The 26189-nt window shown below is 40.7% G+C and overlaps 1 protein-coding gene across 1 annotated transcript in view; it reads right to left on the reverse strand.

The window, feature by feature from the left end:
* Window positions 1-10140: 10140 nt before the first annotated feature.
* The window catches only part of nup210 (nucleoporin 210), a 119739-nt gene continuing 103690 nt past the window's right edge, over window positions 10141-26189 (reverse strand). The window contains exons 34-40 of the mRNA XM_059649854.1: window positions 22544-22670; window positions 21009-21155; window positions 20536-20786; window positions 16575-16791; window positions 13082-13201; window positions 12932-13006; window positions 10141-11619 (exon numbers count right to left, since the gene is read on the reverse strand). Coding sequence (XP_059505837.1) covers window positions 11501-11619; window positions 12932-13006; window positions 13082-13201; window positions 16575-16791; window positions 20536-20786; window positions 21009-21155; window positions 22544-22670 — 1056 coding nt within the window. The 3' untranslated portion in view covers window positions 10141-11500. The remainder of the gene's footprint in view (window positions 11620-12931; window positions 13007-13081; window positions 13202-16574; window positions 16792-20535; window positions 20787-21008; window positions 21156-22543; window positions 22671-26189) is intronic.

Raw genomic sequence — 26189 nt, forward strand, 5'->3', positions numbered from 1 at the left:
CTGAACCAAAGATATATTCAGATAGAAAAAAATTAAAATGTGAAAAAAGTGATGGGATTTAAGAACGTTCCCTGGAGGAATCTACACATGTTTGGGAAAGAAATTCCCGAGCTTAAGGTACCCCAAAACTGTGCTGTTTCAGTCACCCAAGTCATCATCTGTTTCATTTGGAAGCCTAAGATTGACTGGATCTGCAGGGACTCCTTGTGCAAAACTCTACGTAAAGTGGGGGAGGAAGAGAATGTACCCAACATTGTCATCAACCTGTGGCCACCTTTGTGTGCGGCTGCGTCAAGCTGTGCGTAGAACCTCAGTACGCAAACATGAAGTGTCACTACATACTGAGGTTCTACCGGTCCCCAGTGTTGTGAAGGATGGGACTGGCCTCGCTGCTACAAAACTGTTCTCTATCACTTGTCCTTTGTAGAGAAATTTACAAAGAAAAGCACCTTTGACCATAAGGCCATCAGGAAGTGGTCAGCATGTAGCTTGCTCAAGGGAAAAGGAGAGGGTGGATCCTGTTGCGCAGTTCCCTGATCAGATTGTCAAAGTCATTTGTCAGAATGCTTCATCAGAATTTTCCAACAAGTACCAAGACATTGCTTGGGTAGTGGTGCGAAGGGCACTAACTGGGAGATTCTTTATGTATGCCTGGTCAGCCTGTGCCACCATGCACAGCCCTTGAAGTGGCTGTGGTGGGGTTGAGGCTGTCACACACCTGTTTCTGGAATGTGCTTTTGCAAAGCAAGTCTGGAGAAAGATGCAGTGGCTTTTGTTGAGGCCTGTCTCAAGCAGCTCCACTATGTGGCACTCTGTGCTCTATGGTCTGTTCTGAGGGATATATACCGCGACATACATTGACTGCTCCTAGAGGACCATCAACTTGGTGAAAGATGCTCTATGGTCTTGTTAGTCTTCCAGAGCAAGGAGTTGACCCCACTGTTGCAGACTGGCACATTCCAAGGTCCAGGATTACATCCTGAGGAATGCACTAAAGCGTTAAAGCTGCTGACAAGGTGCAGTGGGGAAAGACTACCATCTGAGGACTTCCTGCTGAAGATAAGCGGGGCTCTGTTAAGTTATTGGATCTTCTTAGTATGTGAAATGTATGTGAATATTAGTATCATATGTGTAAGAGAGGACTTTGGTTTTGTGCATAGTCAAACTCCAACATTTTGCTTGATATGCAACTGTGCAGAACCAAATTGATTTTGTGTCAATGTATATCGACAAAGGCTTTTTTATGAATAAAGCGTATTTTTGAAATAATAAAAAAGAAGACTGAAGGCAGGAACAAGAGGGGTGACTATTCCAGGCAGTGGGGGCAGCAGGTTAAAGCTTTCCTGTGCAAGGATGACATTGCAGTTTACTGCTTGGATCTGCTGTCAGTGTGCAGACTCATGAGCATCTGTGACCAATTCGAACTGGCTTCAGGCATCAGGGTAAATCGAGGCAAGAGGGAGGCCATGTTCTTTTTGGAACTAGGCCGACTGATCCTTTATTCCCTTCACCACCAGGACAAGTGGCCTCAAGGTGTTGGGAATATGGATCGGCGGGTCCAGGGCTTGCATAAAATCATGGGAGGAGTGCATTGCCAAAGTGAAGCAGAAACTGGTCCTTTGGGAGCACCACATCCTTTCCAATGTGGGTAAAAACCTGGTCATCAGGTATGAGGCACTCTGTTGTATGTAGCACAGGTCTGGCCCATGCCCCAGAACTATGCTGTTTGGTCACCCAAGCCATCTTCTGTTTTATCTGGAAGCCTAAGGTAGACCAGGCCTGCAGGGAGTCCATGTACAAAACTCAAGATGAGTGGGGGAAACGTATCCAATGTTGCCCTCACCCTGATGGCTGCCTTTGTGTGCAGCTGCATCGAGCTGTGTGTCGACCCTCGGTGCACAAACACCAAGTGCCACTATGTATTGAGGTTCTACCTGTCCCCCCGTGTTGCAAAGGATGGGACCTGCCTCGCTGCTGCAAAACGCTGCAAGATGCTAAACTGTTCTGTATCACCTGTCCTTGATAGACAAATTTGCATAGAAAATCACCTTTGACCACAAGGCCATCAGGAAGTGATCAACACATCGTGTCCTCGCGACCCTGAGGGAAAAGGAGAGGATGGATTCTCTTGCATGGTTCCCTGAGCAGATTGTCAAAGTCATTTAGCAGAATGCCTCATCACTAGAACTTTCCAATGAGCACCAAGTCATTGCTTGGCTGGAGGTAAGAAGGGCAATACCTGTGAGATCCTTTATGTCTGCCCAGTGAGCCTTCATCACTGCATACTGCCCTCAAATTGGCTGCAGGATAAGGGTAGAGACTGTCAAACGTCTCCTTCTGGAACATGCCTTTGCAAAGGAAGTCGACAGGAAGATGCAGTGGTTTTTGTTGCAGTTCGTCCAGAGCAGCTCTGTGCTTGACAGTCTGTTTCCTGAGATGCACTCCATGACAAACATTGACTGCACCTGGAGGACCGTCAACTCAGTGAAAGACACCTTTGGACTGCCCGAACCTTTGTTAGTCTTCCAGAACAAACAGCTGACCCGGACTGAGTGTTGCAGACTGGAACTTTCTGAGGTCCAGGACTATGTGCTGAGGGATGTACTAAAGCTTATGGCAGCTGTCAACAAGGCACAGAGGGAAAAGACTTCTGCCTGAGGTCTTTCTGCTGAGGGAAATAGGTGCCCATTGAATTACCAGACCCTCCTAGCACCTTGGTTATATGTAAATATTAGGTTTGTGCAAGAGAGGTCCTGGTTTTGTTTTGTAAAAGTCAAAGTTCAATCATTTTTTTTTGGGATAATCAAAGTTCAACGATTGTTTGTTTGATATGCAACTTTGCAGAACTGAACTGCTTTGCCTATATATATACACACACAAAGATCTTTTATGAATAAAGTATGTTTTTGAAATAAAAGACTGAAGGCATCGTCACCTATCATGGAATTTAAGACACTGGGAAATACAAGAGGCTATAGTTGGAGAAATGTATGTTTCTCAAGTAGATGTGGTGCTTGAGAAATTTTAAAGAGCTAAAACTGTATGAATTTGAAGAAATTAAATGAATGGATGAGATTTTTTAACTGGTCTTAAATGGAGCTGAAGAAAAAGGGACTAACACTGGTACCATAGGATAAATCAGCTTTAGGTGAGCTAATCTTTATGCACTGTGGTGAATGGGAGGTTCAACAGCAGATTATTGAAGTAATGCAGAGATAATGGGAAGTGCAGATGCTGGAGAATCCGAGATAACAAAGTGTGGAGCTGGATGAACACAGCAGGCCAAGCAGCTTCTGTGCTCCTGAGATGCTGCTTGGCCTGCTGTGTTCATCCAGCCCCACACTTTGTTAGATTGAAGTAATGCAGTCTGGTTTTGACACAAGTTGAGTTACAGTAAGGGAATGTTGGATGTAAAAGAAAATGTTTTAAGGAGAGATATGTGGTTTGAAGTTCAGCATAGGGTCATTAAAATATACTGAACATACTCACAATCTGGTCTAGCCTTGGACAGCAACCATGGAGGATGATGGAATTGCTGATGATATTGTGGCATTTGTGCCAGAGACTGACAACATTGGCTTGATTCTTTATAATATTTAACTGATTGAACTGGCAACTCATCCAGAATTAGGCATTAGATAAAGCAGACAGAAGCAGTGAAGTAGTCAGAAGGTTGTGGAGATATCAGACTGGATGTCATCAAAAAGATGTGGAATCTGACCCATTGGCTGATGTTTGCCAAGAATTCCTGACATGGAAGCCAGAGCAGGATGTGGTGACGTCTGTTGGCTGCTTGCTTCTCTAGACCTCCATCAGCTGCTTGCTTCTCTAGACCTCCATCTTGGCCACAGTCACCAGCATCTTGGAGCACATTCTACTTGGGAAGTGGTCACATGTACCTCATATCCATGGATGTTGGCATCCAACATGTACCAGCCTTCCTGTACCGTCATGCCCTATGTCTGAACCATTTACAGTACACTTATGCACTTTAACGTTGCTCTTTAATGTGCGAGTGCCCATCATTGCAATACTCCTGCACAGACACTTGGCACTCAGCTCATGGATTGGTCTGGACTGCTTCTCAGATTTGCTCCTTCGTTTTCTCAGTGCTCACTCATTTTGTGCCTACCTGAAAATTCATCGCATCCCTGCCTTGTCTTGTGGTATGCTTTAACCCCTCTGGCAGCACTAACAGGCTCACAATGTTTCAGTTTTACCTTGCCTTTTATTGCTGGCACAAAGCCAGGCAGCTTGTCAGGGTTGTCAGTGGTCATCAATCAACAGGATGGGTGTGTTGCTGTGCAGCACAATGCTACATTAGTCTAACACTTGTACCATTTGCCAGTAGCTTACGCAGCAAACACACTGCATGGGATTCAAACAAATGGCTACATCTGAAAATTGAAGAGAGCAGTTCAGTCAAGTCAAGGCAGACATCCTTCACACAGGGTGTCCTAGCACAGTAAGTCAAGGGCAGTGTCCAATATCAGTTCAGGGGCTTGGAAACAGCTGCTCAGGGTGACCAGGATTGTTTCTCCTCTTGGAGAATACGGAGGTGAATGTTGGGCACCCCACCACCTGTCTTGCATGACACAGCTGTTAGATTTGGTACAAGTGGAGGAAAATTGGTGAGGTTTTATGAATGAGTGAGAAGGTGGTGCAGTGGGTATAAAAGATTAGGGGTTGAGATGGGTAAGAGTGAGTGAATGAGGGAAGCTGTTGTACTAATGGGAGTAGTAGAATTCCTTTGCTGGTCCTGAGGGAAACAACATGTCCCTCATTTGACCCACCCTGTCTACCAAGATCTCCAGTCCCTGTCTGTACTGCAGAGCAGTAACTAACATTTATCTGGCAACCAGCTTGCACACAGCAGGGTCACACAAATAACAAATAAACAAAAGTCTAGAGAGGCTATTTCTTGTAGTTTTGGTTGGGGGATATGTGTTGAGGAATTCCCTACCTTCAGCAAAGAGTGGCATAGGCTGTCTTTTATCCTTTCGAGCAAACTAAGGTCTCAAATTAGCACCTCATCCAAAGGTTGATGCCTGACAGGACTCTACTGAAGTCAGCGTGGATTATGCTTGACTGTTAAAAAACTAATAGAAACATGATCTTGCTCAGTTTCTTGGGGGTGTGGGCATGGGGCAGAAACATGAAAGGATAGAGTTAGAGATTTCTCAGGATGTTAAAAATTAAATCATCAAACTTGCTTTACGAGTGCATAGAAACGGATGGTTTGACACCAATACTCACTTAATTTGTCAATATTTAGTGTGTGAATCAATACTAAGGTGCACGATTTTAGGAAACACAGTTGAAAGGAAGAAGCTTAAACAAATGAATTGTGAAAATCATTTGACTCCTCAGTTAAGGATAAGAGAAATAATGTTCAGAGGTATATTGATGGGCATACTGAATAAATTATTTACAAGAGTATTGAACATGCATAAAACACTAAACTAAATGGATTACCAACACGGGCTGAAATGAAATTAAAAGGATGAGAGGAAGATAAGTCATTGGGGAAAATGCAGTTTTACAGCTTGCTAAAGAGGTTGATGGAGAGAATGGAAAAAGTTTGCAAAGCATTAGAGCTGCATAGGCTGAGAATTTAAAAACATCTTCTCGTACTACAATAACAGATCCTTAAGGAGAAGCCTGATACTTGGTTGTGCATATTATAAATGAATGGGAAATACATGATATTTCCAACATTTTATTTCGTGGAATATCAGCTAACAGACCTTCCTTAACATTGACAAAGAAAGTAGATTTTTCAACTTTCACTTCAGTGGAATGTATTTTCTCCACAAGCTCAAAGCAAATTCATAGGGCAGATAATGTTTATTCAATGATATGAAGAGAGATCAAGGATGAGAAATATTAACAATTGCAGAGTCAGCGAATACTGAGGCGAGCTATGCTTTTTTTAAAAAAGATGTATTTAATCAGGGTAATTATAAGCCCATTGTGATTACTTTAATAAGAAAAATTTATATATTAAACAGTGTAAACTTTGGAAACAGCATGTGCAAGGATAATCTCGGGAGTTGAGTTAGAGGAATCTGCTTGTAAATCAGAAGTGGTTGATAATAGTTGATACAAATAAATGCAAGGTAATATACATTGTCCTATATAGTGGATTGTGTAAAACTGATTAAATGCAACATTGAAAAACAAGAAGGAGAAGTACACTTGACATAGTTTAGCAAGTACTATGGAACATTGATTTAAGTTGCTACATTACTTGAGCATGAATCAGTGGGTGCTATATTAAAATAATCCTGGTGAGATTTTGCATATTCAAATTTAGATCAGCAAAAGCAATCGTACAAGAATACGAGATAATAAAATGAGAGGCTGGATGAACACAGCAGGCCCAGCAGCATCTCAGGAGCACAAAAGCTGACGTTTCGGGCCCAGGCCCTTCATCAGAGAGGGGGATGGGGTGGGGGTTCTGGAATAAACAAGAATACGACAATGGAATCAGGATGCCATCAAATAGCAGCAAGTAAAAGCCAGTGTGTGCAGGTTAGCATATCCAATGACAGTAATCAAAATGACTACATTAAGTTACTATTGGCTTAAAACAAAAAAAAATTACACTTTGAAAATCAACAAATTGCATTTATGTACCATCTTTAATAGAGGTAAATTTCCCAAGGCACAAAGATACATGTGAGGAAAACAGATATGAAGCCAACAAACGGAAGACTGAAGGACAATCAAGAACTTGCTTAAATATTTGGGCATTAAGAAAATGATTAAAAGTTAAGTGGAAAGACAGGTGAATTCAGGATGGGTTCAAGTCAGATCCAGCTTGTTGAATAGTAATGGTGGGACAAAAGGAAGGTAAGGTATAAGTTTTACTGTCAGAAAAGCAGGATTCGGGGAGGAAAATACAGATAAGTATGTAGATACACAAGGGTTATTTAATACATCTCAGCAGTGAAAAGGTAGATAGTAACAATTTTCTTGAGAAATCAATGATAGCCAGGTCTGTAGTCATTGAAGTAACTTGCACTGGATACCAAATAATGTCTAAACTACAGGGATAGCTTTGGTACAGTGACTGTAATCCATCCATCAGCAACTGACAGCGAATTAAGGCTTATCAGCAACTAACAAACAATTTTCTGGTGTGATTGATATCTGAGCAGCATTGCACTGGACCCTGCTATGGCTGCAGCTCATAACATTATACAAGATGCATAAAAAGGTCCATCTCCTATTAAGAATCGATGTTTGGCTTTAAAATCTTTTACGTGCAGATATTGGTAATTTCAGTAACCAGTAGTGCAGATGATGAGGAAATGGAAGCTGGAATTTCACTTCTTTACTTAGATTGGCCCTCTTCAGCAGCAGAATGTAAAGAGGGAAGACTGCCAATCTTCCAATGAGTCGGTCTCCAGCCTCCACAATCTACTTGCTATTCCTAATTGAATGACAGTAGGGTGCATGTGTGTGTCAGAGAGGTGGTGATGGCCATGGGGGTCAATTAATGCAGTCAGGAGAGATGGTATCTTAGAACTTTCTGTAATGAGGCCATGTGGGAGAACATCAACACAAAATGAGGGCCATCAGTTTACTGGGAATGTATTCTAGACCTGTAGTCAGCGAGATGTAGAAACACATATGTAACCAAGTGTCAGAGAAGTGTTAAAATTATAGGGTCATTATAACAAGGGGATTCCCCCAAAGTGTGAAGATCTGGGATAGAGGCTAATTGTTTAAAAAGCTCTCCTGAACACATTTTAAGACCTACAAGGGAAGTGACATGCTGGAGCTGGTTTTAGTGAACAAAGCACACGAGTGATAGGTATGGCAGTGGAGGAGACTTTCAGTGATCGTGACCATAATTCAGCACAATTTAAAGTATTTCTTGAGAAGGACAAGTATGGAATGGAAATAAAGGCCAATTTTGATCTAACATAGGATCTGGTGAAAATAAACTGGGAGCAATGATACTTTGTCATTATCTACTGATTCACTGAACTTAGGGTTTGACCACTTGCCAGGTTCATCCCAGGCTCCCATTACTCTCTCTCTGTCTCCTCCCCATCACCCCAAGTGAATCACTTGGTTTGATCATAGTGCTTAGAAGAGTTACATGGCGTGGGGATGGCGGTGTTATGTGCATTTTCTGTTGTCTGCAGGAGTCCATGCCCGCAGATAACAATCATTAAGTCCATTTGCATGAATAATTCCATCTGATCTGTGATTTTTCAAAACAGATAATGGAGATCTTGCAGGGCCAACATGTTTCCACGAAGCTGAAAGGTGAGGACCGACAAATCCAGAGAACCCTGGATTTTAAGTGATACACAGAATGGTTAAGGGAAAGGAAGCTTATAGCAGGTGAGGTCTCAAAACAGAGAGCAGTACAGAATGTGCAAGGGCTTACCTAAAAATGAAATTATGTGAGCGAAGAGGGGACTTAGAAAACACTGGCAATAAATTTTGAAACTCTGAAGGCAACGTAGAATTATATTAGAGACAAGAGAAAAACCAGGAAACATGTAGGGATCGAAGTGGCAACCTGTGTGTGGATCAAGACGAGATTTTAGATAAATATTTTGTAGATATTCACAGTAGAAGTCAACATAGGTATAGAAATCAGGGGCAGTTTTAGCAGGCTTAAAAGTGGATTAATCCCTAGGCACAGATTAAATGTATCCTAGGGGTATCAAGGGTTATTTGAAAAGTGCAAGAAAGTGAGGAATGCTAGATCAGCCATGATCCTATTGACTGGCAGAGCACTGAATGACCTACTCTTGTCCCTGTTTCTTATGGACATGCTGTGAGAGGTATTAGAGGAGAATGAAAGGGCTTGGACATTAATTTCCAAACTCTGAGAATTAAAAGAATATCTTCCTGTATTACAATAAAGGATCCTTAAGGAGAAGGCCTGATATTCAAACTTGAAATTGAAAGGTCTAAAAAGGCGAAGGAGTACACATTGAATGGTAGGAAAGGAAGTGCAGAGGAACCATATTATGCATGTCTACAGACCCTTGAAGGCAGCGGGACAGGTAGGTAAAGTCATTAAGGCAATGGGATACTTACCTTTGGTCAAGACATTGACTGAAAGAAGGGTTATTATGATGGAACTGCATGTATCATTAGGTCAGCTGGAGTATAGTCAACAGTTCTGTTGCCACAACATAGGAAGGATTGCACAAGAGATGGTGCAGAGGACAATCACTAGGATGTTTGCAGAGTTCAAGTGATTGAGCTGTGAAGATAGTCTGGGTGGTTTTCCTTTGGATAGAGAAGGCTGAAGAGAGGGGTATTGTCAAGGTAGATAGGGAGAAATGTTTTCCTTAGATGGGTCAATAACAAGAGTGTGTGGTTTTAAGGTCAGGAGCAGAAGATTTAAAGGGAATTTGAGGAAAACCTTGCTCAGCAAGAGCATGGCGGGGAACCCAATCCCAAAAAAGGGCAGTAGATGTGGGAACCCTCAAATCATTTAAGTATTTAGATGAGCACTTGAAATGCCATATCATACAAGGGTGTGCAGGATAGTGGCTAGCATTCACATCAACAGCGACGCAGGTTTGATTGCGACTTTGGGCAACTGTGTGTGTGGAGTTTGCATGTTCTCTCCAGGTGCTCTGGTTTCCTCCAACTGTCCAAACGTGTGCAGGGCAATTCAAAATTGCCTGTACAGTCCAGGGATGTGCCGGCTAAATAGAATAGCCACGCAAAATGTAGGGTCACAGGGATAGGGCAGCATGTGGCTCTGGGTGGGATGCTCTTTGGCAGGTTGTTGTGGACTCAAAGGGCCAAATGGCCTGCTTCCACACTGTAGGGATTGTATAAGCTGGAAAATGGGATTTGAATAGATAGATGTTTCAGGACCAGCAAGGACATGATGGGCCAAAGAACCTTTCTCCACCCTGCAAAAGCTTCATAATATACATTAACACTATAAAAGTATCGTGTGGATTCTTATTTTGTTGTTTAGCAAAACTGCTTGTAATAACTAAAATTTTAATGATGTACCAGTTTCCAACTAAAGACCGGATACTGTCCATGAATGTTTAATTACTTGCTCTTGGGACATCCACTAGGAAGTATCTAAGAAAGTGATTGATATGCATGCATCTTCAACAAACCAGAGAAAGTACACAAAAATGTCTTTGGTGACATTTATTATTTGACAATTTTTTTTAAAAAAGACAGTGCATCCTTTGAAAACAAACAAAATACATTAGCAGTTTCACAACAATATCTCCTTATCACTCGTGTTAGTGGTTTTTAAGGCATGTCAGTGATAAACTGAAAATCAGATTCACATGAACAGGTAAATGGGTAGATTAAATTATCCATTATGCCAAGTGTGGTCTTTTCAAGTAAACTTAGCATTTAAGATATGGTACATAATCTTCACATTGTATTTATCACATTTCAACTATAAGCACAATTTTGGATCAGCTGTGCTGAGGTATTATGTCAGTCATAGAAAAGTAAAACTTTACATTTTTACACAGGACCATAATTAACTGTCTGAAAAAGAACAAATGAATGGATGCAATAAATTCACAATGGTTGTATATTTTCCAAATCATACATTATTAAAAAAGATTCTATTTACTGAGGTTGAAGGCTCTTGATCTTCTCTGCAATAATGTAAAAATAAAAACCACAAAATCATCATTTGAAAAAAGCTCAATTTTAAACATTAGCAAATAAAAACTTCTTTATCCATACAATTTCACAAAACTGCAATTTAGTCTTTCAGCTGCTTGAAACAAATATTACAAAATATGCAAATATTTTTAGTTTTGTAAATAAACAACTTCAAAATATGGTCACATATAAAAGGCTTCTGGTGCTTACACCACAAAGAAAATCCAAATTCGCACTGCAAAATTATTAACTACAAAGCATACTTATTTTGAATTCAATTGTTTACAACTAAAGGTAATTTGGTCAAAATGACATTAAACACATTCATCTACCATAAGGTTATTTTTTTTCTATGTGCGTATTCACATATTTTAAAAAAATCATTCATTTCAACATTGAGACAATTTCTTAACGGCTCAAAAGTGTGTTTATTTTTTAAACTGTGGCGTGCAGAACAGTTAAGTACTGGTCTGTGCTCAGTTATCTGCTCGAAGCTGGAATGACACTTTAGCATTCCAGCTGGTCTCTGTGCTCCTCAGTTGAACTTAAAGAAAGTAATTGGCGCTGCACCATGACCCTTCGAGTCATCATGCATAAACACCAGGTCAGGGCTACGCACTATATTGTTATGATGCCCCAATGATTGAACTTCTCGCTGACACAACGATCCGAGCATCATGAGCTATGCAGGATATGCAACACTGAACGGTGCTTGTGCTAACAGAGTAATAGGGGATCAAATGACTTCAGGAGGTAGGGAGTCAAAGAAATTTACAAAACAGAAATCAAGGCACTATAGTTGAGAAAGATTGATAACAGATGCTCCTGAGCTGCATTGTCAGTCCCTTTTTGCCCCTGTCCCCTATCAAGTGCTTCCTGAAGATCCGTTGGATGGATAACCTGTACTCCATAATCTGTTCCGTGGGCTGCTTTTACCACAGGAGTGCATGCTTGTATTGAAATGAGTAGGAGATGGAGAAAACCCTACAGAGAATCAATAGCATTAGAACATTAAATACACTTACATTTTAATATGATAATTCATAAAATGACTGGGTAATTTTGGGTGCATTCATAGAGATATTTATATTCAATTGGTTTGTCATAAGTTAACCAGTGTGACATTATGTGATGGCTTATAAATGGGCAGACATAAAGCGACAAGGAGTGTTGAACCATAACTGCAACATTTAGAGATTAACATGAGTGTCCAGGAAAACTGATTTCCAGTATAGCGCAGATGAGGGTGATAAATATCAATTTTTCTAGCAGATGCAAGATTAGACTGGAAAATAAGTTTTGACTCAGTGGTGGATTTTTGACAAAAACACACGATCAACTTGAAGTGCTAATGTAGTCATAGAATGCAAGGATTCAAATTATTCTCGAAGAGGAGTGAGTGAGCGAGCGAGCGAGTAACACTTGCAAATTGGAGGCAAGGCTGAGATAAAAGGGGAACAGCTTTTCCCACCCTAGCTGCTACTTTGTGATGAAAATGAACACAAACTACTTTTAAAAGTGCAGAATGGTATCCAGCCCTTGCCCCAATTCTTGATAAATAATGGAGTGAAAGTTTTATCAGGGATAGATAGTCATGTGCAACAATCAAATCTACCTTGATCTTCTTGAATGGTGGCAGAGGTTCAAATGACCTATTCACGCTCCCAGTTTGCATATTTATATTTTTCTCTACCAAAGCTTCTTTCAAAGAGGGCGAATCAATTATTTACTCTTTACTAAGGTATTGTATTGAAAGTCATTGACATTCTATCAACTGAATTCCATTGTCTACAAAGCAGAAATTTTCCTTCATAAAAATGTTTTTAACCAATAATGCCAAAAATTAATTTTGTATGGAGCTCTGCAAGTGCTAAAAATGCAAATTCTAAACATTTGCTCAGAAAATAATTAAATTCATAAAATTCTTCATAAAGAGTGGTGAGTTATAATTAATTCTTAAATACTTACAACTATCATAATTATAAATATTTTCCATAATTCACATTTTCCTAACAGGAGTTGTATGTCAATAAAAAGTACAAATTGATGTTGAAACCATTCCATGTAAAAGCAAGAAATTACGACAAGATTTTTCTACCCATCTTAGTCATCTTGCATTTCGATTGGACAAATCAGCTCAAAGACAAGGAGCTCAAAACAGTACTTTTTCAGAATTAATGTTCAAATTAAGAATCTGATCTACAAATTAAACAGTTACCTAATATAAATTTCACACTTTTACAGAAACCTATAATCATAAACATACAGAAATAAGAAGCACGTTGATAATGTTTACCTCCACGAGGCGGGGTCCGAGTAATAAAAGCTGAGTGATACATTGGCTCCTGTGGTGAGACGAATGCATGATAGGCTGCAAACGAAAATTAGTAGTTACTGTACAGATTGTAAAATCATATCACAAAATTTTCAAGCTAGCAGTACTTACCAATAATCATAATAGCAGTCACAGCAAGCAGCGCAAAGAGCGTGAAGAACATAACTTGGTAAGACTGAATGAATTGCTGGAAGAAACCAACACCTTCCCAGTGAGTTGCTGTGCCATCAACTGAAAAAAGGACAAAGTTTAAATATTAAATTTCACCTTTTTGTCCAGTTTGTAACACTGAATTACGTGATAAAATTCACAGATTCCAAGACATTATCATCAAAAACATTTAAAGTTTTGTTTTCATTCTTGCGGTGCACTTAGGCGGCCTCCACTGTTGAAAGCAATACAACGTGGTTCTAAATCAAACGGACACACAAAGGTCTGATCCCTATCAACTAGGCAGTAATGATACAGCAGATCTCAGCTAAACTGATGGTAGAGATGCTGCCATTGGCTTAACGGACCTGGACAAACTTTCCAGACTTATCCCCATTGTAACTTGACAAAAAATATTGGTATGAATATTAGAAGCAGCTTTGGATGTATTTCTGTTCCTGATTTTCCAGTTAAATTGCTCAATGTGCATAGACTATGCGAAGCAACTGGATTAATACAACAGTGACTGGCAACCATGGAATTATCAACTCAAATAAAAATAAATTACCACAGGTGTTGGAAATCTGAAACAAACAAAATGTTGGAGAAACTCAGCAGGTCCAACACCATCTCTGAAGAGAAACTGAGTTAATGTATCAGAAGTGGTGTGAAAGAAGTTATATTGGATTTGAAAAATTAACTCTTTTTCTCTTTCTACTGATGCTGTCAGACCTGCCCATATTCTCTAGTATTTTGCTGTGTTTGTCCCATAGAATCAAACTGTTCAATGCTTACTGGCTACAAGGTGGAAGATAACGTAAGAGAATGTCATTATTAAAATTACTTTTCTCTCTCTCTTTTCCCCTTTTTCCGGTCATCACAGTTTAAGCAGAAACTTGGCAAACACAAGTTCTGAAAAAGTTAGCAACAGCTCCTTTCCTTGGTAACAATTACTCAAAAATAAATGTGACTATACAGTTGGCACATGCTTGGTGGCTGAAGGGCCTGTTCACATCCTTTATTGTATTGCATAAAATGAGAGGTCTGGATTCAATTGCCTGGATCCAGTTAATATTCCTATTGTACAAAGTAACAGACTGCAGAAATTGTTGAGGAGGAATTATGACAGGGTGGCCATTGTTTCAGGACACAGGATCCACGGATAAATTCTCAGTACTTTAATTTATAATTCAGTGACTGGTTAAGTGATCAGCTTGGGGGAAAAAAAATGGATCAACCGACGACCTGGAATTTAACTGGTTAAGACATGTAGTGGGGTTTACGTTGCCAAAGAATTGTAAAAGGAAAACCCAATACAAGACAATAAACGGCAACAAAATTTGGCAGGTGAAGTTTAATCAAGATATTTGCCCGATAGCATTATGATAGTGGCTAGTTCATATCAATCTAAGAAAACAGGGTGCATTACCAAGGGCAAGTCAGTTATACCTCTCAAGCAACATGCAAATTAGACAGCAATGACTCAACCTTGAAGATCAATACATTGTAAATCTTAATCATTTCCTAACTGAAAGGGTGCAGCATTCAGGCTGGTTGGTAAGCTTAAGTCCCATCAATGCAATATATCAAGACAAAATCTTGCCAAACTGTTTATATAACAATGAATGTAGAAAGTGCCCAAGACTGAATATTAATACAAAGGAAAATATAAATCAGGTTCCCATTCATTGCTTCAGTTCAAACTCTGAAGCACTTACTTTACTGTGTTCAATTATATATTCTTGACACCTGCAGCCACAAATCAACATTCTAAATGCACAATCTGAAATGATGCTACACTTTGAACAATTGCTTCAGTTCACAGTTTTATAATTTTGGCTTGTTTCCTGGAAAGGCAGCAGGTTCTAAGTTCCTATAAAGGAACCAAGAAATTTAATTTCTTGAAAATCCTGGTGAGAAAAATAGTAAGTTTCACTCCACCCCACCTTTTCAACTAGAGCACCTGAGCTCCTTCTGTTTATTTCATGATTCCTTCTCTCTCTCTCTCTCTCTCTCTTCCGCCTGCCACCCCTGCCGCCACCACCCCCTCGCCCCCCCCCAACCAAGGTTTTTCCTTCTTGGCATTTTTCCAGATTCAGAGTGGGCAGAAGGCATGGATGATCGCCCATCAGGCTGGAGGCTCAAGTGGAGCAGGGAGTGTATAACTGGGGACCGTTGAGAGCAACGGGCAGACCTGTGTGGATCATCACTGCACTGATCTATTGCAGGCCCCTTAAAAGGCATTGGTCTTTCGAACTTATACTATGAACAACTATATGGTAATGTAGCTTTTTTACTTTTTCTCCTTTATTTCTATACTTTGTATCTAGGATTTATACCTAGCTACTTTGTACCTAAGATGTAACCATGTGGGGCAACATTGTGAACTTTTAACTGTACTCCTGCGCTGGAGTACAAGACAAAAGATTTTCTATTCTGTTTAATTCAGCAAATCAAGGCTCCACTTATCTGAAGAAAAACAAAAATCAGATGCAATCCCTCATTGAGAACTCACTAATACCAGAAAGGTTTGTGAGAAGTAATTATTTAGGAGTCTTAAAAGTAGATAAATCGCCAGGCAGCTCCTGGAGGTGAGAGTCACTGGAGGACAGCTAATGTGATATCATTAACCAAGAAGTGATGAAGGGATAAGCCTGAAAACTAATTGCAAAGGAGGCAAACATCACTGGAAGAGACACTGTTGAAACTATTGTGAGGCACAGAATTAATCTCTACCTGAATTCAAATATAGTCAGCTGGACTCTATCAAAAATAGAGGATACTGAGATTAGCAGGATGTTGCAGAGTGATTCAGCTATGGAGAGATTAGACAGACTAGCATTGCTTTTCTTATAGCAAAGTGCGGGGGGGTGGGGGTGGGGGGAATGGTATTCACTTGATTGAGGTGTACCAAGTTTTGAGGGGCATATGCAGGGTATATAGCGAGAAACGTTTCACCTAGTACAGGAGTCAAAAACCTGGGGCATAGCTTTCAGGTAAAGAGCAGGAGGTTTGGAGGGAACGTGAGGGAAACATTTTACACCCAGACAATGGTAGGTATCCGGATCTCTGCCTGAAAATGGTAGTAAGGTCAGGCCCCATCGAATTATTACAAAGTATTTAGATGACTTGAAATGCCATAGCACGCAAAGGCCAAGTGCTGGAAAATGGGATTAGAATGGATAAACGCTGACCAGATGAGGACACAATTAGTTGGAGTTTAGCACGTTGCAAATCACCTCCAGAGAGAGTGCCTTTTTCTTACTTTTTCCAAATGATCTTAGTCTTGTGTTTTTGTATAATAAAGCATGCACTGAGATTGGCAGAATAGATCAGAGAAACCATGTGGCTTGCCTGTAACATACTGTAGAATCAACTTTTGTCAGAGTACTGCACTTGTAGACTAAATTAGACTAACTTTTAATCTCTAGTTGATCAAAACTTATAAGCTTACATTGGGCTTCTGTACTTTTATCAACAGCGTGCAGGACTTTCACTGGAATGGAGAGATACTGGTCTGTCAATGAATTGGTAATGACAAGAGTAGTTGATATTGGTCCCCGATTTATTAGCCTAGTATCAGACAAGGATACTGTAAACTTCACATAGCTCTGTAGTCCATAGGATTTTTCCTTTTCTTGAATGATTAGGAATGGTGATCCTGGTTTAACCTAAGGGAGAAAAGAGAATATTCCTAAATCTTTAATAAGTAGATTACACACTCATAGACTAAGTATAGATGATAATTTGTCAATCATCATACATCACAGAATCCCTACAGTGCGGAAACAGGCCTTTCAGCCCAACAAGTCCACACCAACCCTCGGAGCATCCCATCCAGATCCATCCCCCATAACCCACCTAATCTACACATCCCTGAACACTATGGGCAATTTAGCACGGCCAATCCACCTAACCTGCACATCTTTGGACTGTGGGAGGAAACTGGAGCACCCAGAGGAAACCCACACAGACACAGGGAGAATGAACTCCACACAATTGCTCAAGGGCGGAATCGAACCCAGTTCCCTGACGCTGTGAGGCAGCAGTGCTAACCAGTGAGCCACCGTGCTGCCCCAAAGAATGATAATTCCTACAAATATGAAGCTGAAAAGCAAGCCTGTACTTGTTTACAATGCAAGCCGTATGGGCAGCTAAACAAAATCCCCTCAAAACTTGCTACACCTCCATCAAGCAAATCCGACATTTTGCACATTTAGGGCTGGATTTCCAACCTCCCATTTCATTTTATGGTCAAAAGCTTTCTAGATAGCTCAGTAAAGGGGCAACTCAGAAACATGGTGCTGGAATCTCTTCTGGAATCCTCCAATCTGTGGAATGGGCAGAGGTTGATAGTTACATGACCAACTCAACAGGGCACATAAATCAGACAAGAATTTTGCCAATGAAAGAGAACAGAGGAGGCAGGAATGTGACTCGTTCAAGAATTTCCATATCACTGCTGTCAGGTGTCCCTCAGTTTCAGGTTGATGCCTACTCAGGGTTGGAAGCTCCTGTCATAGATCTTCACATGGCTGAACAGGCAATTTTGACCAGACCTTTGACCACATGGAACACAATGCCTTAAGATAGTGGGATCTAGACTGCAGATATGTCTCCTATTGATTTTCTGCTATTGCTCTGCATCATGTCCAGACTTGAAGAATGACGCAGCTTGATGACCAAGTTACCATTTCAAATAACTATTAGGGGTAGCACGGTGACTCAGTGGTTAGCACTGATGCCTCACAGCACCAGGGACCCAGGTTCGATTCTACCCATGGACGACTGTCTGTGGAGTTTGCATATTCTCCCCGTGTCTGCACGAGTTTCCTCTGGGTGTTCCAGTTTCCTCCCACAGTCCAAAGATGTGCAGGTTAGGTGGATTGGTCATGCTAAATTACCCATAGTGTTCAGTGATGTGTACATTAGGCGGGATGCTCTGAGGGTTGGTGTGGACTTGTTGGGCCAAAGAGTCTGTTTCCACACTGTAGGGAATCTATTATTCTAACCTTCTCTCAGTAGTTATCATCAGTGCTGCTGTAACTCAAAGAGAGCTTTAAGACTGTCTTTGTACCATTTTATTTACCCTGCCCTGGTACACTGGTTGTTTGAGAATAGAGAAAACAGGACCTGGCAGGGAGACTCTTTACAACTATTTGGACACGCTGTGGGGCAGCACAGTGGCTCAGTGGTTAGCACTGCTGCGTCACAGCACCCGGGACCCAGGTTTGAATGCAGCCTTGGGTGACTGTCTGTGTGGAGTTTGCACATTCTCCCTGTGTCTGTGTGGGGTTCCTCCAGGTGCTCCAGATTCCTCCCACAGTCCGAAGATGTGCAGGCTAGGTGGATCAGCCATGCTAAATTGCCCGTAGTGTTTAGGGATGCCTAGGTTAGGTGGGTTATAGGGGGATGGGTCTGGGTGAGATGCTCCGAGGTTCAGTGTGGACTTGGTGGGCCGAAGGGCCTGTTTCCACACTGTAGAGATTCATTGAGCATCCATCTACTAGTTGATCTAGCAGGAGTTTTGCTTGAATGATCCTTCCATTGAACACAGAATGTGGTGGAAAGCCTTCTTGTGTAATTACTTTGGGGCTTTTACATGGACAACAACACAGGCCAGATCTTACTGCAGTACAGCAGAGTTTGTCAACAATTTCAGTGCACTTAGCATCTTTGGATCTGTGTACCAGGACTCCATGGATCATCACTTTGACATAGCGGAGCAGACTTGCGTGCTCTTAACTTATGCCATTGGAGCTTGTGGCCAGAACAACCACAATGGCAGTAGGGAAGAGTCAGAGAAAATGTAGTTATCAACAGCAGAGCAAGTGAAGAAACACTCTCACCACCTGGGCAGGAGGAAGTCTTCCAATGTGGCACACAAGAAAAGTCATGGCCTTGCCTGTGGTAGGATTCGATAATTGTATCTGCACCTTCACACACTTCAGTCTCCACTGCTCAAGTTTCTGATGGGCAGGTATTGAAAACTGCCAGGCTACTTCAATGGTAGCACCTCCTCTCACCCACTCTCCTGCAAGAATGCAATCCTTTATTCCCAGTTCCTCTGTCTCTACCACATCTGCCCTCCCAAGATGGAGTGTTTCACTCCTGGACATCCCAGACATCCTCTGATTTCAAGGACTGTAACTTGCCCCCCCTCTGGCTATCAAAAATGCCCTCAACTGCATCGCGTCTGTTTCCCACACTTGTGCACTCACACCGCCTCCCTCAACAAAAATAAAGACGAGTCCACCTGGTCCTCACCTTCCATCCTGCCAACCTCCACAACCTCCGCCACTTCCCACACCTACGATCCAAGCCCACAACCAGAGATATATTTCCCTCCCCACCCATCTACCTTTTGTCCCTCATTCGCTCCACATTCCCCACCACCCACAGCACCATTCCCTTCAACCACAGGAAGTGCTATATCTGCTCCTACACCTCCCCCCGCCAAGGCCCAAAGCAATCCTGTCATATCTTACAGGGGTTTACCTGTACATCCGTCAACTCTGTCTAGTGTATCCATTACTCCTGATGTGGCCTCCTCTACATCAGTGAGGCCAAGTGTAGACGTGGCGACCGTTTCATAGAGCATCTGCGCTCTGAACACGACAAGCATCACCAACTTCTGGTTGCGAATCATTTTAATTCCCCTTCCCACTCCCCGAATGACATGTCCATCCTGGACCTCCTCCATGGCCACAATGACACCACATGCGAACTGGAGGAGCACCACCTCATATTCCGCCTCAGCAGCCTACAGCCCAATGGCCTAAACATTGAATTCACCACTTTTAAAATCTCCCCACCACCAGCCTCATGCCATATCCAACCCTGCCTCTCATTCCTGCCTCCCTGACCTGGCACAACCTGCCCATCATCTCACCCACCTATCCGCCCAACCCATCCCACTGACCAATCCCCACCACTCCCTACTTGTATTCACCTCTCACCATCCTACCTACCTTCCCCAGCCTGACCCCTCCTCTCTCTATTTCCCAGCTCCCTTTCCTGTCCCCATTTCTGAAGAAGGGTCCCAACTTGAAACGTCAGCTTTCCTGCTCGGCATGCTGTGTTGTTTCAGCCTACTTCACATGACAATTTTGCTGCTGCTTCACTAGGACAAAGTTACTTCAGTGAGATATAAAGAAACCCAAAACTCTCGCACTTCGGGAAAACAGTACAAATAAAAGATGGGTGCAGAGAGTTAACTATTATTTGTTAATTAATATCTTAACTCCAGCATCAAACAAGTGCACTGAGACATACACATGGAAATAAAGGAACTAAAAGCTGAAGGAAATTCTACAGTTCTGCATACTGATTTTAGATGTTTAGCAAAGTCACAATTAACAATGGTATAAAATGCTTACATGTATAAATTACATACTTATACACCAGTTCCTTACTTCTAGATTCCCAAGGATTTCAGGAGTTCCAAACACTGTGACTTCAGCAGCTGTATATACGTTGCTCAAAACGATCTCCGAGTGATCAGTGTAAAAACCAGGTAAAAATGGAACGTTAGCACCAATTTGTTCGCCATTGAAATGAGCACCAAGTATCGAAGCTTTCACACTGATGGACGTTTTGGCCTTGCTAAGTACTTTCAGTTGGTGATCAGTCAATTTCTGCATTGTAATAGAGCAAGTATAATGTCCTAACAAGGAAAGAAAACAATTATTCAAGTGCAACTGCTTAAAAAAAATAAACAAACTTCTTGTCCCAAACAAAGTTAAGATAGGAAGTTAATGCCAAAACTGTCTGAAAATAAACCTTAATGTTATTTCATAAGCCAGTCAAAAGCCCTTGCTTTCATAATATACATCCTATTTATTACACATGCTAATAAGCTACTTACATGAAAAATGAAATTAAATACCTGCATGTGTGTCAAATCCTGTCTTAACGTGAAACAAATCTTCAGCAGGGATTTCTACTGCACCATTATTGAAATGCAAATTGCAAGTGATACTGGATTCAGGATGCATTTCATCAATTGCTTCAACATGTGCAGCTGTACAAGCTCCTGAAAGAGGACAAAACAAAATTTAAAATGATTCAGACAAAAGACAGCTTATTTGTTTTAACGCGTGAAACATTTCATGATATTTGGTAACTCATTTCATTTACGAAAAATCTTAATATTGTAGAGTCAGAGGTCTACCACCTTCAGCCCAACTTGCCCAGTTTTTCACAATTAAACTAGTCCCATTTGTCTTTGTTTTGATCATATACTTCCATACTTCTCCCATCCATATACCTGTTTAAAATGTTTCTTAAGTGACAAAATTGCACTTGCTTCCACCACTCCCATTCCAGATGCACCACCCCATGGGGAGAAATTGCTGCTCTGGACCCTTTTGTACTTTTCTCCTTTCACCTTAGGCCTATGCCCTCTTATGTACCTCATCAATGCTCATCTCACCCCATTAATGTATAGACCGCTATTATGTCACCCTCGGTCTCCTTTGCTCCAGGGAAGAAAAATCCCAGCCTATCTGACCTCTCTTATAACGTAAACCTTCCAATCCAGATAGCATCCTAGTCAATCTTTCCTGCACTTTTTCTTGTTCAATAATATCCTTTTATTCTAGCTAATTCTTTAACTTAAAACTTGAGTACACTTGGTGTTCCCGCTTGTATTCTCCCAAAGGACCATCCTCCTCCAATAACTGTCCCATAGGGCCAGCCAGCTGAATGACACTGCACTCATCTGATTCTATTCTTAAGTATCAAATAGCCACCAGAGAATAATCTGCAAAGGCTACTCTTCCTGCCCTTGATGTCCAACAAGAATGTAGCTTGGCCTGCCCTTTTTATCTGTGCCTGCCTGTTTGTAAAATCACAGATCACAGCTTGCACATGGCACTAGTGAAACTTGGCTTACTGCCACGTCTCAAACTTGCTGCTTTCTCACAAGTGGCAGACCAGATGCACAGAACCGTGATCTGTTAAAAAATTAGAAAAGGCCGAAGATGTTGTCTTTCATTCCCACCACAAACTGCACTGCTTAGTCTGACACTCCAATACTTTCCCTAGCAAATGATCTAAGATAGTTCAGAATCTTGATTTCATAAATATCCTCAAGATGGGTTTTCACCTGTATCAGGGCACTATCTCAATTGCCAGTCAATTATATCACTGGCCTCTGCTAATCTGCAGTTGAAATCTTCATCCACACCTGTTACATCTAGACTTCATTATTTCAACAAACTGGAGGTCAACTGCCCACATTCAAATAGCTGTTAGACTTGGTGCATCAGGAAACATTAGTAACACTCTTCCTTCAGCCCACAAATTGTGGCTTACAGTTCAACCCCAATCTATCAACACAGTACATAGTAGTCATTAAGATTGGAAAACAAGGCAAACTGACCTGCAATCTAAAAATCCACTAGAAAAATAACCATTTACCTTTTAAATTAGTGCTGCTATCTCCTATGGTAATAAAGACTTTAAATGGTGCAGTATCAGATTGGCTTGTTAGAAAAGCATCACCCTGCACTTGTGCAACAGTCTTCCAGGCACTCTTAACCACCAGCTGAAAAATAGATCAGCATTTAGCTAAGTTAATATTTATAAGAACTATGAAAATGATCAGCTCTTTGAGACACTTTATCTCCAACACCATCATGTCTGGTATTCAACTGTAACTCTATCATTCCACAGAGGTGTTAGGAAGCACTTCTATACACAAAGGGTGGTAGAAGTTTGGAACTGTTTTGCACAAACAGGAGCTGATGCTAGATCAGATTAATTTTAAATGTGAGATGGATACATTTTTGTTAAACAAAAGCTTTAAGGGATTTGGACCAAAGCTGGGTATACGAATTAGGCCACAGAGCAGCCACGATCCCACAGAATGGGAGAGCAGGTTTAAGGGACTGAATGACCTGCTTATGCTTCTATCCCTATATACTCAAATATTAAAATCTGTTGACTTTCCCAGAGAGGGGGAAGGTTGAGCCCAGCATGTCACGGCGCTTACGGACTGTGGTGTTGAACCGTTTCAGTGTTTTTATTTTTCTACATCTTGAACTTTGTTTTCTTTGTTTTTCTACTTCGTGCCAAGATTCTGTACCTAGGTACCTTTCTACCTAAGATGGCACTGTAAGGAGCAACTTGTAAATTGATCACTGTACTCATGAGCACACGTAATGACAAACCCAATTCAATGTATCTATGTTGTATCTGTCAAAGCCAAAATATTCTTTGTTGGGCAAACAGCCCAAAATTGTACCCATTCATGTCACTGAGAACTTAGCTGATTGTAAAATTTCCTTTCATCTTATACTTAAATCCCTTTATAATAAAGGAGATGTGTAACTTTCCAATCATTAGCTTTAAAACGTTAACCTGCAAGTATGGCAATGTACAAGAACACAGAGTTCCAAAATATATATATAAAAAAATTCTTTTCTATTCTCCTGCAAAGTAAATACTTTCACACATCCTCACGGTAATGGGAATGATTTTAATAGAGAGATGTTCAGTCCTGTTTCTCTTGCAGATGGGTGTTGTCACAGTGGTGCCAAAACTACATCCTGCAGACAGAGAGTTGAGAAACTGCTTTGAGCTCTCCCTGGGTGATTTTTTAAAAAAAAAGTAGTAATGTCAAAATATCATGACCGGGCAGGGTCAGACTCTCTCAGACTAAGATGACTTTTAGTTTAGTTTTCAGATAGTCGAGTACGATTTTGTTGGCTGCTGGACCTGAAAGCTCAAGGTCTCTCCTGCTAGGGTGAAGTCTTAGTCAGAGGCATCCGCTTAAAAAAATCAAAAAGGGGCAGATGATTTCTTTAATTCTTTCTCCTGGACTGGACAGACCTAGCATGCGAGAATGATAACTATGTTACTGAATTGCCTCTGCCAACGGTGTGTTTATGGGATGCTGCCTATATTGAACAGTTGATGATGAGTAGAAATCAATCCTGAGGAATAAATTATCTCTAATCTCATGAACCTGGTGCACAATTATCTCTTGCACCTCATGAGATTTTGTTTTTAGTATATTAGAAATCACAAGCAAGGTAAGTGTGGTAGATTTTCAGCTAGTATAAAGTATCTAAACTATATAGATATCGGTAAGATAATTATGTACCTATTTCACAGCTATAGTACAAACACATCCAGGATATATATATTTGAAGATGATGTGTTTTACAACAAAGAAGCCAAGACAGCCATTGGAGAATTGAACAAATCAAGTTGGTAGTCTTAAGCATTTAACACCATCTTAATGCACATTTTCAGGCTGGAATTTTAATCACACGGCATGAAGAATGTTTTTTCAACGCTGTTCTATCACTTCAATTATCTTTTGTTGCCTTTCTTAAAAGAATATAGTTTGCCACTGGTTTTACTTGTCTACATGGCTGGTTCTTGTGTTGGGTTTAGGTGTGAAGAGGCAAGTGTAGGAATCATATATTACTTGTGATTTTATGATGAAATTGATTCCTATTGAACAACAGAAGCCCAAAAAAATTCAGAACGTGACAAATTTACTACTTGCCAATCTTTGAATTGCAAGAATAATCCAACATGTAAAAAAGTATATAAAAATGCTTAACATTTACAAGACAGAACAACCAGGTGTTTTAGTAGTTTTTTTAAAATAAATGACCATTGTTACGGTTTTCGTATTGCTGAAGAAATAAATATGCTTTAAAATGAGAGCAGAATGAGCACTGGTTATATTTCTACGCTCGATAACTCTGCTACTCTATAATTCTGCAGGTTAAGTGGCAGTGATCTATGACCTACGTCAAAGGAGATGGTTTAAGGGGCCAACCAAATGTTTCGACTGCTGAAAGTTAGCTCACCAAAATTAATGCAAACAAATTACTTTAAAGCACTCTTTTCGTCAGAAAGGACATCAGCCAATTTGGTAATGATCACTGATCATACTCTAAATGCAACTTGTCAGTTTGATTGAATCTTCAGTATTTTGAGTCATTAAAATTGCATGTCAAGCAAAATTACATTGAAATTAAACAGTTTGTTCAGTGAGGTCAATGCTAAGCATCCAGCAAGTAGGCCCAAAGTTTGGTAGTGAAACTGTTAACATTTGTCATCATTATTCCACTAACATTAATAGCACATCTTGGGTCCCCACATGCACAGAATGATGTGGCAGCCCAGAAGCTACAAGTGAGTCTAGGCTTCTCTAGAGTTTAGACTGACAAAGTCCCCATCCACCTGTAAAAGACTGTAATATATGGGTGTAAAATTATGAGAACTTTCATTTACAATATTTGATTTGCTGTCACAACCATTTCCAATGTTGCATTTAGGTGAATAAGGTGTAACTGGGTGTTACTGGATGCACTCTAACTTCATTATTACAGCTAAATGCCCTCAGTAGTTCCGAAAAATTAATGCCATATACATCAATGTCAAGTTTCTCCACAAATGATTTTTTTAAAAAAATAAGTTTTCATAACTGAGGCTAATCCAACAATTTCGTTCAATTTCTGAAATTTTAAATTAAAAAAGTGAAGGACATCAAACCTTTTTCACTTCCTGATTTGTTGTACGCAAATACTTTAATGACGATTAGCTCCTTAACTGCTTGCTAACATTATTTCCTCTGCATTAAGATAGCCCCTCAATTCAGTGCAAGGTATAAAGTGCCATTGTGGAAAGTTAACCAAATCAGCGTTTAGTGAGTTTTGATAAGATTTGTAGCTCAGGTTGAGTTTCTGGATGCGAGTTTGCTCGCTGAGCTGGAAGGTTAGGTTTTCAGACGTTTCGTCACCATTCTAGGTAACATCATCAGTGAGCCTCCGACGAAGCGCTGGTGTTATGTCCCGCTTTCTATTTATCTGTTTAGGTTTCCTTGGGTTGGTGATGTCATTTCCTGCGTTGGTGATGTCATTTCCTGTTCTTTTTCTTAGAGGATGGTCGATGGGCTCCAAATCAATGTGTTTGTTGATGGCGTTCCGGTTGGAATGCCGTGCCTCTAGGAATTCTCGTGCATGTCTCTGTTTGGCTTGTCCTAGGATGGATGTGTTGTCCCAATCAAAGTGGTGTCCTTCCTCATCTGTATGTAAGGATACGA

Source organism: Stegostoma tigrinum, chromosome 11 (genome assembly GCF_030684315.1).
Source record: "Stegostoma tigrinum isolate sSteTig4 chromosome 11, sSteTig4.hap1, whole genome shotgun sequence".
NCBI lineage: Eukaryota > Metazoa > Chordata > Chondrichthyes > Orectolobiformes > Stegostomatidae > Stegostoma > Stegostoma tigrinum.